The sequence below is a fragment of the Amphibalanus amphitrite genome, unplaced genomic scaffold, assembly GCF_019059575.1.
Source record: "Amphibalanus amphitrite isolate SeventyFive unplaced genomic scaffold, NRLGWU_Aamphi_draft 000340F_arrow, whole genome shotgun sequence".
Taxonomy (NCBI): Eukaryota; Metazoa; Arthropoda; class Thecostraca; order Balanomorpha; family Balanidae; genus Amphibalanus; species Amphibalanus amphitrite.
In genome coordinates, this window is record NW_024881835.1 from 203,253 (window position 1) to 220,607 (window position 17,355).

General features: G+C 57.2%; 1 protein-coding gene across 2 annotated transcripts in view; it reads left to right on the plus strand.

The window, feature by feature from the left end:
• LOC122388970 (dystroglycan-like) overlaps positions 1 to 17,355 on the plus strand; it is a 39,751-nt gene that overhangs the window by 18,810 nt on the left and 3,586 nt on the right. Inside the window, exons 2-10 of one of the 2 annotated variants that reach the window (XM_043380570.1) lie at positions 3,718 to 4,030; positions 10,053 to 10,239; positions 12,444 to 12,608; positions 12,766 to 12,905; positions 13,135 to 13,293; positions 13,705 to 14,274; positions 15,634 to 15,771; positions 16,180 to 16,472; positions 16,948 to 17,125. In XM_043380570.1, coding sequence (XP_043236505.1) covers positions 3,734 to 4,030; positions 10,053 to 10,239; positions 12,444 to 12,608; positions 12,766 to 12,905; positions 13,135 to 13,293; positions 13,705 to 14,274; positions 15,634 to 15,771; positions 16,180 to 16,472; positions 16,948 to 17,125 — 2,127 coding nt within the window. In that variant the 5' untranslated portion in view covers positions 3,718 to 3,733. The remainder of the gene's footprint in view (positions 1 to 3,717; positions 4,031 to 10,052; positions 10,240 to 12,443; positions 12,609 to 12,765; positions 12,906 to 13,134; positions 13,294 to 13,704; positions 14,275 to 15,633; positions 15,772 to 16,179; positions 16,473 to 16,947; positions 17,126 to 17,355) is intronic. The other variant, XM_043380571.1, reaches the window with a different exon arrangement.

Sequence of the window (17,355 nt, forward strand, 5' to 3'; positions counted from 1 at the left end):
TGCCGATCGATAGAGAATGAACCAGGAATTCACATGGATCCTACAAATATGCATTTTCAAAAATCATAGGTGGATACAGATCATTGAGATTGGGGGTACACAAAAAGTATAGTAAATAAGGTTTTTGTTGGTACTGTTTCTAAAAAGGGTGGCAATGGTCTTGTTATGTTACAATTTTCTTATGAGAGAACGACTAAAATTGTATTGGTCATGCATAGGCGGTGTAGGGCACCTATGTTGGGAGGTAAAAAATAACCCCCCTTTTTGGACGCCTGGATCCGCCTATTATAGCAAAAATGTGTCAAAAAGGATGCACAATAACTTTGTATATGTTATCACATGATACCTTTCATTCACTGTTCGTAAAACTGGTGCAGCATCGGATCTTCGCCCAAATGACTCGCTTCACGAATAGGACCCCCCAATTCCCAGTGCTCTGGAGCCGCCCCTGGTAAAGTTATGAACTTGAAATTTTCAGGGAATGTGCCCAATTTAGTTTTAGGAAAAGTCAGAAAATTTCAGCATCGTAGCTTCAGCGGTTTCGGAGATATTCCCGAAAAACCGGAGGGGTGGATAAAAACAACCCCCCCCCCCTGCCACTAATAGGGTTAACGTGGCGGTGCATATTTTGTCGTGTACTGTTAATGCCATTTTCCCAGAACCCAACTACATATTTATGAGGATGCCCGGTAGGCGCACATAATATGAGTTGGGCAGGGGCTGAAGGAATTTACCTCCATTTTACTTGCATACCACTGAAATACGCATAACGAAGCGGGCGTTGGAGCTAGATTTGTATTAATGTTCATTAATTTTTATACGGTCGTACTGCAAGCTTAGGATGACACCCCTCTTTTGGAACAGGCGATGAATCCGTTCCCTCTTTTTGGTAATGCCCTGTGTGCGTTTGATAACTGCGCTCTGCACGCTGCTCAAAGGATATTAAATTCCCACAATTCGCTGTATGCATGATAGCGCAGGATGGAGCGTAGCACCTCGGCTGCACCGTTTCTATATTCCCCTCACTAAACCAGAAGGCCACATTTGTCACTTGCAGACGAGCAGAATTCATTGATGGGTTCCTTTCTCGGAAATCCTCCATGTTCCCACGGCAGATTGAATCTGGAGAGACTATTCCACGGAGAGCGGACGACATATGTCACTCGATGGACAGCGGACAACCTTGATCGCACAGCGAACAGCCTTGAAGCGGACAGGCTGCACCGGACAGCAGACGGACTGCACCAGAGGACAGCGGGCAGCCTTCACCGGACAGTATCGGACAGCGGACGGGGACGGCCGTCGGTCGGCGGTACCGGACTGCGAACATCTCGAACCGGACAGCGCACAGGCTGGACCATGACAGAGAACAGGCAGATACCGGACCGCAGACAGACAGTATGGGACATCGAACGGGCTGTGCTGAACAGGGATATAACGTACAGCGGACAGACTGCAACGGACAGCGGACAGCCTGCACCGGACAGTGGACAGGGTCGGCTGTCGCTCGCGGTGCCGCCCGGGCTTGGACGCCCTCCACCCTCTCCATATACGGCCCGGGCTGCGCAGGGATAGTCGGCAGTCGGCACCGGTCCGCCCTTCTCGCCACCGCGGGATGCACGGCCCGGTACAGGCTGGAGCACGGCTTGATACTGGCTGGAGCACGGCTTGATACCAGCAGGAGCACGGCTTGGTACCGGCTGAAGCAGGGCTTGGTACCAGCTGGAGCGCTTTGTACTGCCTGGAGCACGGCTTTGTGCAGGCTGACCCTGGATCCCGACCCCGCCAATGGAGCTGCGTGTTCTCTCGTATTCGTGACGGTAGAGTTTTTCTGTTACGGGTAGGTACTCACACAAGTCCAATCTGCTGTGGTTTGTAATCGGACGATGGCTTGATATGTAACGGTCGGAAACGGGAGCTACGCTCTGGGTTGTTTGTCAGGGTGAACATTTAGTTGGTCTCATGTGGGTTTGTAGTTACGGATAGGTAATACTTTGTATGTGAAGGTTGGGGCATATAACTTATTTATACAGCACTCTCATGCGCTTGTTGTATTGTGGTTCGATGCTGTGAAGGGACCCTGGCGAGCGCTGACCTGCTCTATGGCGACTGAACCCGTTCTGAGAGGCTCTCCTCGCCGTCATGTCGCCGCCATTGTCCCTCATCTCCCGGTGTCCGTCTCTGTGATTGTCCTGTCACCGACTCCTCCCGGGCCTGTGACAGAGGGTGTCCCTCCTCCCCGCGACCGACCTGATACCTGCCACCTCCCGCCCTCAACTCCACCCGTGCGTGACGAAGGGGCCCTCGGTGTGCCGCCACAGGTCACTTATCACCCTCCTGACCGGCCGTCGACTCCACCCTTCCGCCCGCTTGTTCGCTCCGCCCTTCCGCTGGACATCGTCCGTCCGTCCGCCCTTCCGCGTCCGTCCTTCCCTCCGTCCGTCCGTCCGTCCGTCTGTCCGTCCGTCCGTCTTTGTGTCAGCCCGTCTGGCTGACTGACCTTTACGGCACACCCTTCCGTCCCCTACACTGCATTTTTCTGTCGCTTATCTTCGTATTCTTCTACCATCTCCTCATCTGTGACCTCGACGCCCTCCCAACTTTGGCCTCTATTTAGTAATAACCCCAGCACAGATGCAGTCTGTAGTAGAGGTCGTCTGTCCCCTCTCGTCCTCTCCGCTGTTACCTGGACGAACTCTCCTCTCCTCTCGGGCCTCTGCCGATGGCTGTTCGCTGCCGACAGCCTGCGGTCGCCGTCTCGGGAAGTGTTTACAGTGGGGCTCGGACCGGCGGCGGCATGACTGATGGGATTCGCCGCCGGCAGCGGTCGGCCCGCTGTTTATCTGGCAGACCGGTAGATTACATTCAACCGGACGGCAGCAGCGATCATGGCAGACGGCGGACGTAGTGGGAGTAGCGGACGGGCAGAGCCGTGGTGGGACCGCACGGGCGTAGTGTGTGGGGTGGAGGGGCGAAGAACTTTTGTGGAACGGTAGACGTGGGATTGTTGGTAGGGCAGCGGACGTGGTCGTGGCGGGACGGCGGACGGAGGGGAAGGACGTAGTGGTGGAACAGTGACGGCACTGAAGGAAACATCGGTGATGACTGATGATAACACCGGCGGTCAACCCGGCGTGATAAACCGTTAACAGTTGTTCCGTCAGCCGAGATAGCTGACCTCAGCCGCGCGCTGACTTCCCTCGCGGTCGTGATTCCGGCGACTCCTCGGCCTGCGGTGTCGGAGCCGCCAGGACTGGCTGGCCGGACCGAGATGTGGCTGACTGGAGTGGATGACGCTGGCGTGGGTGTCACCAATATGGCGTCACCGCTCCCAGAAGGCTGGTGACGACACCGGCCGAGCTGGCGCTGTGTGCCGTGTGGACAGCTGGCGGCTGTTGGCAGTCTGGTCTGGTGACATTGATACAGCCCGACTGTCGTAGAGGGAGCAGGCTGGGAAACGGGCTGCAGCCGGCAGCTGGTGGGAAACGCGGGAGCGACCCTGAAAGTGACAGGGGTATTCCAGCGAGGGGGCTAGTAATATGCATAGATCCTATCACACAATCGCCGCACTTACTTCGTCGTCGTCGCCTCCCATTTCAGGACTTGAAGACAGTAGAGTCGATGAGGTAACCGTCCCTCCGGCTCAGTGTGTTGTGTTGTGGCCCTCTCTGCTTCAGTGTGCGGTATTCTGACCTCCGTTCTCCCTCGTAATTGCAGGTGCCGCTGCTCCAGAATGGTGCGGGCGCTGTGGGCGGCCGTGTGCCTGCTGGCCGCGGCCCGGGCGGCGGCCGACCGCCAGCCGGCACACACCGTGTTCGACGTGCCCCGGCGCGCCGAGACGGTCCGCACCGACGGCACCGACGACCTGGGCTTCAGCGCCGACCCGGAGCCCGCGTCGGCACCGGCGGAGACCGGCGGCGGCGGCGTCCGGCGCCTCTGGGGGGTGGCCGACACCACGGCGCGGCCCGGCCGTCTCTTCGTCCACGCCATCGACAGGCACGCCTTCCAGGGCCGCGTCAGCCGGTATGAGGTGAGTACCGAGTACCCTAAACCCTCCGCGTACCGAGTACTCTAAACCTTCTAGGGCCGTGTCAGCCGGTATGAGGCGATTGCCGGGTGCGGCCACGTCAGGCGTTATGAGACTCTGCGCTCGTGCCAGACACGAATAACACGTGATTTACAGTCGTCAGCCGGCGGGCGTGGAAGAGATTATCTCAAATTGATGGTCACTCAGACTTATGGAAGTTTATTTCGTATGCGGAGGCATCACGTCATGATGAGCCACATCAAGGAGCGGGTTAAGGATAACTGGTTTCGTAGTGCCTGTCAACTGAGTTTTCCTCCATTAATTAATAATATTGCGAATGGGTGCCACTGTCTGCCAGCTTCGCTAAGGTTTTTAGCCGACGTTTATATCAGCTGAGTGGGCAGCTATGAGAGGTCTGGATTTTATTGAACCAGTCCTACTCCTAACTTGAGCTGTAAATTAACGGGGACGATTTTCCTTACTGCACTTTTATACAATATAATTAGCGTCACGCCGTGGCTCTGCAGTGCAGTGGCACACTATTGCGAGGCGTCCCGCGGGCGAGGAGCGGGCTGTGCGGGCGGGGAGCGGGCGGGAGCCGGGCCGTGCGAACGGGGAGCGGGCGGGAAGCGGGTGGGAGCCGGGCCGTGTGGGCGGGGCCGCCTCATTTGCCGTAACCGATCCGGCGGCCGGCGATCCTGAAACTGATACCGTGGGCCGGGTGGACGGGTGGACTGGACGGCCTGGGACGGCGGGGGACGGGAGGACGACTTTCCGCTGCAGGACTGCGAGCCACAGGGAGGTGCAGCAGCAGGGACGCGGCTGCACGGTGGAGGGGCTGCAGCGGTCACTGCGCCCCCCCCCCCCCCTCCACTGACTCACTCAGCCCCGACGGGCTGTTGGCCCACGCCTGATAGGCTCGATCAGATCTACAAGGAACCGTCGCTGCTTCAGGGAATAGCGCGGTACTTGCAGTTGGGTGGCATTGAGGCCCAATCGGGCGGGTGCAGGAAAGGAAAACGGTTCGGGCCCGCTGCCAACGACAATGCGCTTTGTCCTTTTGGTGGCTATTTCGCTGTAAGGATTTTATGTCTCTGACCGTTCCATTTTTCGCTCTGCTTTTATTGTGTGCGTGTCATTTCTTTTATTTAACGACCCGTTAGGAAAACTAGCTTTTATTGAACAATTTATGGACACTAGTGACGCAAGAAGCTGCAAGGTTTTCTTGGTCTTGATCAGTTCTTGATGGGCCCGCATAGTTTTATTTCAGTCCGGAAAGTAAAGCGAGCTACCAGTCGTGCAAGTCGCGTAGTAATTACAGCGTCATATTCTGCTGCCGATGGTCATTACAGAGCTCCTCCTGCATGGCTGCAGCTATCGCTCCTCCTACTGAGTTCACGTTCTCCTTCTCACCTCCACCCAGCGGTGGGGTCGCCTTTCCATCTGTACCTGCTGTCTGTCCACCTCACCACCCGGGTGATCTATGAGGGCGGCACCGGTGACGGGCCACCGGAAGACGCCCACTTCCGGCGCCGCTGCAGACGGCAGCTCAGTGTCCACAGCCGGTCATTTGTCTGCGGAGAGGACGGCCGCCGCGAGATGCAACACGATACGACCAAGGAAGGCATGCCGGGATTGTAAGATGTGGGAGAGAAATGCCGGGACAAATTTTTAGCAGCTTTGTCTCCGACTTCAGACGGTGTGAAAATGATTGCTCCTCAGATGTCTGTCCTAGACACTCGGTCCTGAGGTGCGGGGTCAGGAGCCGGTTTACGTCTCGGGGTGCTCTCCGCTCTATCTTAGTGACCGGATAACCCGTCCTCTATCACAATCGCGCCGGTCCTTCAGACGTCAGTGAACACTGAACGCCCTGCCATTCGCGGGGCGTCGCTGTCTCGTCCCGCCCCGTTCGCACCCCGCTGGCCTTATGGAGTAGTTTCGGTGTCGAGCCCTGCTGACAAACGGACTGGCCAGTGGCGGACCTACCAACACCGGGCGTCGGCTGACTGGCTGATACCGCCGGCCCCAGTCGTCACTTCTCCCGAGAACTCTGTCATCGACGACCAATGGGCTGAGACGTCAGTGATAGGGTAAAGTACCGCTGAGGTAACCTTCGGTGTATTTCAGCGTATCGAAGTTGGCAGTGTCTTGTGATATCAGTCCGTGCGTTGTCATTAAATCTTTGATAAACAAAGGGCACATTATTCATTTTGATGCCTATCCGATGTGTTGATTTCTTGGATTTGGCTGGCGCCAATTGAACTAGTTATTAGCGTTTCTTCCAGAAGTTCGGACCACTTTTTCCGTTCTCTATCGTCCTCTCCGTGTCGGCCACCAACTGATGCGCGGCACGGCTGCCTCTGCAAAAACCGACCGTTAAATGACTGCAATCAGCAGCTCAGTCTCCCGAAATAACCGGGCCCCGTCCCGACGTCTGCCCGCCTGCAGGAAAAATGGCGCTGAAATATCGCTACGGAATGCACGTAATTTGGCCCGTGCATAAACCATGTCTGACGGAAAATGTCATTATCGTCTGTATTTATTTCTTGCCTTGTATTTATTTGTCATTAGAGCAGAAGAGACGGTCATGTGCCACATGGAGCTTGCTGTAGCTCTGCACTCAGCACCCAGCTCGCTCGGCCGTTTTGTCCTTGCATTGTGTTTAGGTACACTGTCTGCACCAGGTACCGGGGGCGCCGGTAAACACCCCCTCCGCCGGGTGACGGCCGTGACTCGTGAGTCGTGATTGGCGAGTCACGGCGACGGCGCGCTGCCTCTCCCGTCCAAGGTCCGACCGGCCGCTTCACTCGCCCACAAACAGAGCTGGCGGACTCCCCTCACTCGGCTGTGGTGGGTTCTCACTTCACCTGCCCCCCCCCCACACACACACACACACCTGGGAGGCAGTGCTAGGACCAGCAGCGTGAGGGAGCTGGCGAGAGAGAGAGGAGAGAGAGAGAGAGAGAGAGAGAGAGAGAGAGAGAGAGAGAGAGAGAGAGAGAGAGAGAGAGAGAGAGAGAGAGAGAGAGAGAGAGAGAGCGCACCACCGCCTCTGCTGTACTAACTGTCTCCTCACGACGCAGTGCCAGGGCCACGCAAGTCGTGTCAAACGCGACCTCGCCCGAGAGGTGTTCTTGGTCGTGTCGTCATCAGGAGACCAAGGAGGTGGATCTGACGAGGCGAGAAGAGCGCGGTCATTTCGAGTCCTGGTCAGAGGAAAGGTGGTTCGTGGCCCCTTGACCAGCAGAGGAAGATGTCTGCTGCCATCACTAAACAGCAGAGGAAGGGGATTCCCAGCTGCAGCTCCGCCCCCGCCTTCGGGAAGGCCTGGTGCTCTGGCAGCCGTCAAAGCTGCCCCAGCGTTCGCTGAGAGGGGCGGTTCTGACCTCAGCTCCGTCCCGTGTCCCCGTGATTGTCAGTACCACGGCAGGCACCCTCCCTGGTGTTTGACGGGTGTTCCCGGTCTGCGAGGGTCGGTACTGGTCGGCCGTGACCTCAGCTGGGTCCACAGTGACTCAGTGACTGCTCCGACCTCCGAGAGAGCCGTGTCCCGTCACCCACCACGAGGGGTCCATTTGTTCCAGACAGCCCGCCGTCCGACAACTTCTCAAACGGATAGCGAACAGACACCCAACAGAGCTCACCCGGCGAGTGGCGGGTCGTGTCTCAACACTTTTTCCATTCTCTCAAAAAAGTTAAGCTCGGCTCCATCGATCATGCGCGTTTTCATCTTACACTTCTTCCTTTCTTCTTACACACGTCCGACTGCTCGATGATTATTGTGGGATATCGGAACATGAAGCCTGAGAATGCAAAGTCGATGAGTCATGGTAACGGTCAGCTGAACAAACGACTAACTGGCGACTGTGCACTACGTGAATTGTGATCTCGTCTGTCGGCGGAATTTGTATTGGTCTGTCAGGGTATGCGGCTTTGTCCCGGTCCTGATGTTGAACCAGACTCGACTCTTAGCCGAATGAGTTAATGTTTGTCCAACAAGTCTAATGGTTTGCACGCTCCGCTGAGGAGCTGAGCCTCTGTCAGGCACGTCGGGTCGTCCGGAACTGGACGAGTCAGCGGCTGGTGCCCGGTAGGGGGTCTGGTACCCGGTGGTGCGGGGGGGGGGGTGCAGGGGCTGGCCTATGGCGCCGCCACGGCGGGGTCCCGGCTAATGAACCTACCAGACCTATCATAGATGACACCTCTGAATCACCACTGCAGCGCATCTGCTAGCCCTCGGCATTTTATATAAGGTATATTTATTTCAGTGGGTCTTAGACGTTTTTTTCTTGTACGTTCGACATTATCTAAGCAATGAATAGAAAAAAACGTCTATTTTCCGTATCACCGTCGTCCGTCTTACTGTCGTCCGTCTTACTGGTGTGGGGACGGAGGGAAGGTTGGAGCAAGGGAAAGACGAGTTTATACTTAAATAGGTGGCAAAAGTCGAGACTGGAATTATAGATAAAGAATCGCTTACTAATGATTCTAAGAAACTATTTCCGATGCAACTGTCAAATATCTAATTTGCTGAGCCAGAGCTTGTTGGATAAACTTAGCACTTACCTACATGTGAAGTGCGAGTGTTTATTTTTACTCCTCATAAGCGTTTTAGCAGGCGGTATCGTTTTTCGCTGCCGTCTTATTCAACTGACTGGTACAACTCTCGCCGGACCACCTGGCGTGTTCCATCCCGGGTTTTTTTTATGGTTTCGGATCGCTGACCTTCTGTCGTGTACTCGGTAAGTGCGTGGGGGCCTGCTGAGTCAGCTCGATCGGAACTGTCTGCTGGGCGGCAGCGAGGGCCGGCGTGCACCTCCAAAACCAACACCCGGTCCACCCGGCCCACCCTGTGCGCCCGGTGAGTACACGGGTGCTTCCTAAAACAGTGCACGCGAGGGTCAGGTACCGTCTGTTATGTGTTCATTACTCAGAGAATAATCAAACAGAGGTGACGCCGCCAGCCGCCTGGCCGGCGCAGACGGCAGAGCAGAGTATTAGTGCAGTCTGACCTCGCTACTTGGCACTCAATCTCAAACAACTGTGCTCTGTACCTAGATTTATGCCTGATATCATAACTCAACATATGTTGCGGTTTAGCGGACACTTAATTGGCTGACCAATGGCAATGCAAGACGTCCAATGCTAGAGACCAAGATGGTTGCTGACCAAGCCAGCAGGTTTTTTTTTCGCTTACACCACCATACATTTCTGTGAACTACGTCTTCCTTCCATAGGCGGCGGAACGGGGAGGGCACCGGGGCACTGTGCCCCCCTTTGATTTTGGCATTTTAACATAAGCCCTATGGGCGTTGCATGGAAAGAATGGGACCAAAAGTCGGCAGTGCCCCCCCCTCCCCCTTAATTGAGTGTGTTCTGCCACTACTGCTTCCTTCGTAGTCTGTCGCTACGCCGCGAGCGCGATGTCGGTCCCATTGCAACACATGATTGCCCGGGTCAGCCTGCCAGTTCTATTGGATGTTTCTGCGCCAAGTGTGAGCGGTACTGCGGCGTATGAAGGACTTATGCCGCATGTCCATCCCCTGCTGGCTGATAGCGCAGAGGCTGCAGACCCAATCTCGGCTGCTGCACTGCAGAGCGAGTCAATCACCCTCCGTGTGCCGCTCCCCGCCCCGTGTACATCAGTCACACCTCTGAGGGGAGGGGGGGGGTCTGTCGTAATTACCAGTCCATCGGTCAGATCGGACTCAGGTCGGCCGCTGCTGCTGCCCGCGGCGCGGCCGCCGTCGGTGGCACGATGATCGATTTCAGCTCTGTGAGGATTATGGACAGCGAATAATTGATAACCGATGCTGCAGGCAATAGTCAAATTTCAATTCAGCGTCGGCAACGCTTTCATCGCTGAGGCTCAACGTTCCAGTCGTGTTATTATGTTGCACATGACTCCAGCTTGGGTTGCCCTGACTGTGCTGTTTGTGTATGTGTTTTTTGTTTTAATTTTGTATGGTTTTCGTCCGCCGGCTTTTGGCCCAGAGCGCTGTCTCACTGTCCTATCCTCCCGCAGGTCTCCGGCGGCGGCGGACCGGGCACTCCCCTGCCCTCGTGGCTGACCTTTGACCCGGCGCGGGCCACGTTCACTGGCGTGCCGACGGCGGCGGACGTGCGGCCCCACCTGGTGGCGGTGACGGCGGTCGGCGCCGACGGCTCCAGCGTCAAAGACGTCTTCATGGTGGACGTCCTGCCCGAGCCAGGTGAGTGATCTTTCTTATCTCAGTATAGAACCCTAACATGGACCCGGCGCCATCCCTGGCGATCATGAATTCGAGTCCAGTGTCAGGAGTATGTGATCCAGGGATGCAGCGTGCCGAATTTGTCCGTCAACAGCTTATGATATGGCGCTAGGTTCCCTTTGATACCGGCCGAACCACTATTGTACACAATGTGAACAATAGACTGTCGATCGACGTCCGTATACTAATCCCAGTTTAGCGGTCAGCGTTACAAGCGGACGCGAGTGAACTGGCGAATGCCACATCAGAATGTGACTGACCATGCGGCAGCGGACTGCAGAATCTAAACGCCCGTGTCCGGGTGGCATAGTCCGGGTTGTGCAGTCTGATGTATAATGTATGTCCCCGTCCGACTCCTCGTAACCCGGCCGTCCAACCGCGGTGGTCTTGTCTGTTGCCAAGCAAGAGCCCCCCAGTGCAGCGCGCTTCCTTCGCTCGTAAAAGCGCCGAGGGCTGATGCAGTCAGCCCATAACGCAAGTATGGCTAACGTGGGCTTTCGAAGTGCCCTCCCGGTTTTACCTACTGGTTTTACAAATGTTTAACACCACCATGCTCCTAATATCTGCCCACCGTCCATCGTCCACCGTGAACTGTCTGTCCTCTGTCCACCCGTCCACCTTCCACTGTCTTCCGTCCACCGCCCACCCTCTATCGTCCACCGCCCGCCCTCTACCGTTTAGAGCCCGCCGTCCGCCGTCCATGGTCTGCCCCAGGTTCGTCCCTATGCTATGCCGACCCTGCAGGTGGTCGCTCAAGGTATCCATACGCATTGAGTAGCCGAGACTGGCCCTCACCCCTGATTATTCAGCCCTTGGCATGCCTTTCGTACCGTCCCTTCACCACCCCCACCTGGTCTGTCGCCTCATGTCCCCTAATCCCGTCCTGTATCCATTCCGTTTCCGTCTCCCGCTCCTCCCCGCCGCTCCCTCCCTCTGCCACCTGCCGCTGGGCGTCAGCTGCTGCCCTGTGCCGGCGCCGTATTCCCGCCCGCTGGGTCACTGAGGAGTCGGTCACGGCCCCGTCCCTCCGACCCGACCCCGCAGACCCGCTGATCGGGCCGGCCCCGTTTGTTTGTGCGTGTCGGACGGCCGAGCCGCGGTCCGAGCCGCTTTCGTTGGCCGCCGCTGCCATGTCCTGTTCCCAGCTATGCGCACCAATCCCACCGCCGCGCCGCCGCACGCAATGCGAACGCGTGCCGCCGCGCGGGTAAAAATAGCTCCGGTGTCGGAGCGGGGCCGCTCGATCTCTGCCGCTTCCGGTTCATGAGCGGCGCCGGCGGTCATGTGTCGGCACGCGCCACTTGTTGGACACACTGCGTCCCGTGTCCCGGGCACAGCCGCTGTGTCCTCAGCTGACATTGCTCGGTGCGGCCGGTGTGCTCCCAGCTGACAATGTTGGGTGGCGTGACGGTGCTATTGGCGTGAGGTGGTGCCACCGCTGTGCAGCCCCGGCCTGTCCCTCCTTTACCTGGCAGGGGGGGGGGGGGTGCTGACCAAACCGGTTACCGACGCCTCATGACTGACAGCGGGCTGGGCAGGGGTGGTGCGATACCTCACGGCATACCTGTGGACTGTGGAGGGCTCCCACTGAGCGGGTGAAGCTCCAGGCCCGTTTGGTCACTGGGACAGTACCGGTGAATGGGGTGCCTGCTGGGGTGGTGCAGGGTGGGACCCACGCCTGCCGCCGCTGCCTGCCGCCCTGCGCAGCGGCACAGTCAATCAGCTGAGCGGCCGGCCGGCGCGCGGCGTTTATGGAGCGGCACCGGCGCCGGCGAGCCATATATGGCGCACCGGTGTCGCCAGCGGGCGGGCCGCGCGGTGACACAGCGGCGGAGCGCTGGGCTGGGCTGGACCAGCGGCCAGAGCGCCGGAGATGGGGTCGGCCGGTGCAGGGACCAGCTGGGGAGTTTTGCACTGATGAGCAGTGCAGCCCGGACGTTCCTAAAAACCAAACATAATCATCATTATCCTGGGGTGATGCGAATGACGGGGGAGTCACGCAAGTGGCTGCAGATCGGGGACTGAAGGACTGCATGCACCAAGGGCCAAGGCTGTTCTTCGCCAAGCATTATATGAGTGAATATGGACGTCAATCTGTGCCGACTGGCAACTGGAAACTGATCTATCCGTTCGATGGCGTTTTCATATTGTCTGTCCGTTTTCAGCGTCCTCTCAGGAATTCGCGGCTGTTGGCGGCGGAGAGTCGCTGTCGGACGAGCTGGAAGGCTGCCGCGCCGGCAGCGCCTCTAGCGTCGCTTCCGTGTACTTTGATGTGCCGCCCAGCACCCTAGGTGGCGCGGAACGCCTCCGTCTTTTGATGGCTCTGGCACGTAAGTGAGAAGGATAAGTCGATTTTTAACGCGAAGCGAGTCACTCTTCGTAACCTTTGGTGCTTTTTTGTATGCTAATTGACCATTTCCACTATGATATGCCCCCTTTTCCCACTGTTCGCTGTATTGAGCCCTCCCCCCCCCCTCCCCGACACAGGGGAGATGCAGCTGAGCCCTGATGCGATTCTGATGAGGGCACAGCCGGGCGCCATTCCGCTGGGTTTGTCCAGTACGGTGGAGGCGGGGCCGGGCGTGCGGCCCCGGCGCGGGAACGACCTGACGCGACTCTCCTGGAAGGTAAGGGCGCGCTGATCGCACTGGGTATATGGCATGGGAGGATTCGCCAGAACTAGGCAGAGGGCAATAACTGTCTAGAGTTTAAACTGCTTTCAGATTTGAGCCTACCATCACTGTCGCCATATGTCATAAAAACAATGTTTGAATTTGTATGTGTCAGTAGAGGTTCGATCTATCAGGTAAAACTCCAAGTTCTCGCCTGTGACCGTCGTTGCCCCCCGCTCGTCAGGTGGGCTGTGGGGACCAGCTGCAGCCGTCGCGGCGCTGGTCGCTGACGGCCCTGCGCCAGGACCCGCGGCTGCGGCAGCTGTCGGACGCCGTCGGACGCCCGGCCGTCGGCTGGACCCTGGAGTCGGTCCGCGCCGCGCCCGGCCGCCGGCGCAGACAGGTATGGAGGGCAGCGCCGCCCAGCGGCCGCAGCAGCGTTACTGGTTCTTGTTTCTGCCGACAGAGGGCAGGGCGGGGTTGAAGCTTCATGCACGTTCTTTGAGCGGTGCCGCTCTCACGAATGATTGTTTTCGGTGCCGGTGGGTGTGTGAGGAGGGGTCTCCATGTAAACTGCCTTTGTTGAACAGGGTTCCCCCGTTCCCGGCTGGCCCGAGCCCTCTTCCTCCCTGTCTGTGCCCCTCTTCCCCCTCTCTCTGTACGTACTCCGCCGCCGGGCTGTCGGTGTTTCCAGCCGCCCGGCGCCGTGCACAGGGTTCGGAGCTGGGTCACTGTCTCTCTTGTCTGGCACTATTCGGCTGTGGCGCTCGGCTCGGCCGGCGGACCGTTTGTCAGTGTCACCGGCTACCTGCAGGTGGACGGATCCGGCGCCGGACTCGGCGACTACAATTACGATGAGGACGACTACTATGACGATGAGGACGACTATTACAACGGCGAGTACGACTATTATGGCGGATTTGAGGATGAGACTTCGACCGGGCCCACCGATTCCTACCGATTCCCGTATGAGGCGTCTACTCCTGAGGACAGTACCACCACAACCACCACAACAACCACAACCACTACCACGGCTGAGGCTACGGCGGCCACCACGGCCGGCACGCCGAGTACGACCGGCTTCTTCTGGGGCGAACACAGCACTGAGCCGTTCCCCGTGTACGTCGAGTCCAACTACGACGGCGTGACGTTCGCGCCGGAGAGCCCCACCGGCGACTGGCCCGGCTACGACTACTACGACGGCGAGGACTACGACTATGGCGAGCCGTCGGACGGCGAGCCGGACTACGCGGCGCCGCCCGAGGAGCGCGTGGTGCCCTCACTGGCCACCCCGGCCCTGGAGCAGCCGCCCGCCTCGCCCGTCTACCCGCCGCCGCGAGTGTCGGCGCGACCAGAGCTGTCCCGCGTCAGCACACCGATACCGGTAGGGTGCTGACGCTGACCCCTGCTGACCCTAACCCCTGACCGCTGACCCCCTCCCACGCAGCTGAGCCCAGTCCTCGGCCTGCTGCGTGGGTCGTGATCAGCGACTGCGCCCTGGCTGCTGCATGAGCTACCGCTGACTGCATGAACAAGGAGCATGGCTTGAGCTTCTTAATCCTTCGCTAGCGGTGATATTAATTATTTCACAGCATTATATGTCTTCCTGGACATATTTACTGGTCAGAAGTGCGTATCGCAGGCCTGCCATTTCTCCTAATTGTGATGTCGGAAAATTTAATTATTTGTCGACTGGTGCTCCTCAAGTTCACGCATCATCTATAGGTGATGCATACCTGCTACCTTATTTTCGACGTTTGCAGTGTGGCTGCCCGCTATTACCATCCACGATGCTTGAAACTTTGATGAACGATTTGTTATCCACCATCTATTTTATCTTCGATAGTTTTGACAGATGAGTCAGTAGCTGTCACGAGGCATGAAGTATGATTCGGTAGCGCTCAGTATTCACGCACGATCTCTACTAGCCTGTTGATGTAGTTTCTGATAGAATGGCTGTCATCATCCTACATATTGCTGTAGTTGAGTTGTGATGCTATGTGTTATAATCTGAACCCAACTAACTGGAATGTCCACAGTTGCCAGTGCCACTCATTCATAACACCGGCGTAGCCAGTCAGCTAATGTAGTTTGGCTGAGTTTGCATTGTGCATAATGGAAAGCGTTTAGTAGACGCTGTTTTGTTATCGCTTAGCGACGTTAGACCGGAGACCTAACACCCAATCTCTAAAAATAGAAAATGATGCTTACTTACTTCGAGTTATTAGCGTAAATACGGAAGAGTTTCGCAACATTCATATTACTTTAATTTCTAAATCATCCGGGAAGTGTAATTTTACTAATTCTGGGTAATGTCGATATATGATCACCTTGGTCAGCGTGAAGGAGTGCGGGTCTAATAGCTGTCATAAATGTGGATCGTTTCTGTCATTAGCGCTGGGACTCACATTAATTAATGCTTATTTTAACTTTATCGAGGACGATATCGGCATGTTCGCTTGTTTTCACTTACGTAACTTCCTGGAAAAGAAATGTGTTCATTCGTAGTTCGTATCCATCTCTATGTAATATATAGCCATCTTACTTTTCATTTGAAGTTTGCTTCGTAAAGTTCCTATCAATATTGTTTCGTAGCAGTTCTGTGTCTGTCTCTGTTCCGTCTTTAAAAGCCCATTCTGCAGTATTTAGTGGCGGTGTCTCTCGGCCGTATAGGTCGTGTGGCCGTGTGGCCGTATAGGCCGTATAGGTCGTGTGTGTGACTGTTTCCCCGGGACGCCGCCAGGTGGCAGTGGTGCCGACCGTGTACCGTCCATCGCCTCTGGAGCCGAGCCGGCCGGCCGAGGAGGCGCCGCCGGCCTCCCCGACTCCGTCCACCGTGTACCTGGAGCCGTCCACCAGCGCACCGACATCACTCGTGGAGGTGGGTCCGCTAGGTCCGTGGCGGGGCCCGGTGGGGTGGGGCTGTGACGGGACCCGCTGGGTCCGTAGCGGGGCGCGGGGGTCCGTGGCTGGGCCCGGACAGTCCCAGCGGCCGCACAACTGATACCAGGGGGATGAGTATCCGATTCTTTATCGGTGTAATCATTCAGTATGAACATTGACCCGTTCAAAGATGCCCTCACTTGTCTGTCTTACAGGTCTACTTATCTTGCCTGACCTCGTCACCTCTGTCTGACCTTGGATGAGCTCTGACCTCCTTCTGGCCCCAGCTGACTATCTGCCCTCTATCTGACTTCAATCTGACCTTTATCTGCCCCCACTGACCAATGACCTCCGTCTGACCTCGGCCGCCTTCTGACACCGACTGACCTCTGACCCCTGTCGGCAGTCGTCGATGACGGAGCCGGTGACGGTGAGCGCCACGCCGACGGTGGCCCCGCCGCCGGTGTTCACCGCGCCGCCCAACGTGCGGCCGCGCGTGCAGCAGCCGCTGCTGCCGCTGTACGCGGTGGCCGGCAAGCCGTTCTCCGAGTGGGTGCCGGAGGAGACGTTTGTTGACCTGGAGGACGGCGAGACGCCCGAGCTGGAGCTGCAGCTGGAAGACCTATCCTCTGCCGACGGCCAGCCACCGGCCCAGGGCTGGGTGCAGTTCAGCAGCGACGACCAGCGCTTCTACGGACTGTGAGTGCCGGGAGCGGGCGGGGGGGGGGGGGGGGGCAATAACGCTTCTTTGGACTGAATGCTAAACGGAGTAAGGCCCAAAGGGAGTCATGAGACGGCTCCATCCAAATCGAGGCAATTTCTCAGGAATAGCTGTTGCGACGCAACAGTCATCTGCCTTTAATGTTGAAGAATCTCACGTCGCTCGGATAGAGTTTTGTGCCCGAAACTTGGTCCAAAATATTGCCTGATATTGCTAAGCATTGTCGGGACATTTCGTTCGTGGCTGACTGAACCTCACCAGGCCAGGTAGTGACATATACTTCTATACACGATATACACTCATCATACGGTGGACAATGTGCTGTTAATGTTTTGCGTAGGGCATCGTGACACAGCTGTCCAAACAGGCCACACTGGAAGGGTATGTTTATCGTTTGCCGCCCACCACCCTCCCCGTCCCTGTCTAACCGCTCCGGCCGGTGTCCGCTCGCAGGCCCCTGGAGGAGGACGCGGGCATGTACGACTACCAGCTGGCGGCGTTCGACAGCGACGGCGACTCGGCGACCACTGAGATCGCCGTCCACGTGCGCTCCAACCCGCTGCTGCGGCGACTCAACCACCGAGTCGACATGGAGCTCAAACTGAACCTGCCCGAGGGATTCCCGACCAGGGTGCGTCACACTGAACTAATCGTATTAGGTCATCAACAGTGGAGGGCATTGAGGGATGAAGTGTTGTGTAGTGTCCTCCGAACTCGCCTTTCTGTTCAACTTTTTTACTGTCTTCTGTCTTATTCCCTTTCCGTTATCTTTTTCCGTTCTTTTTCCCCGTTATCTTCTCAGCGTCCATGTAATGTGAGCCCTGTGAGTTGCGGTGTGCCCTGTGTTGTCCTCCGGTGTGA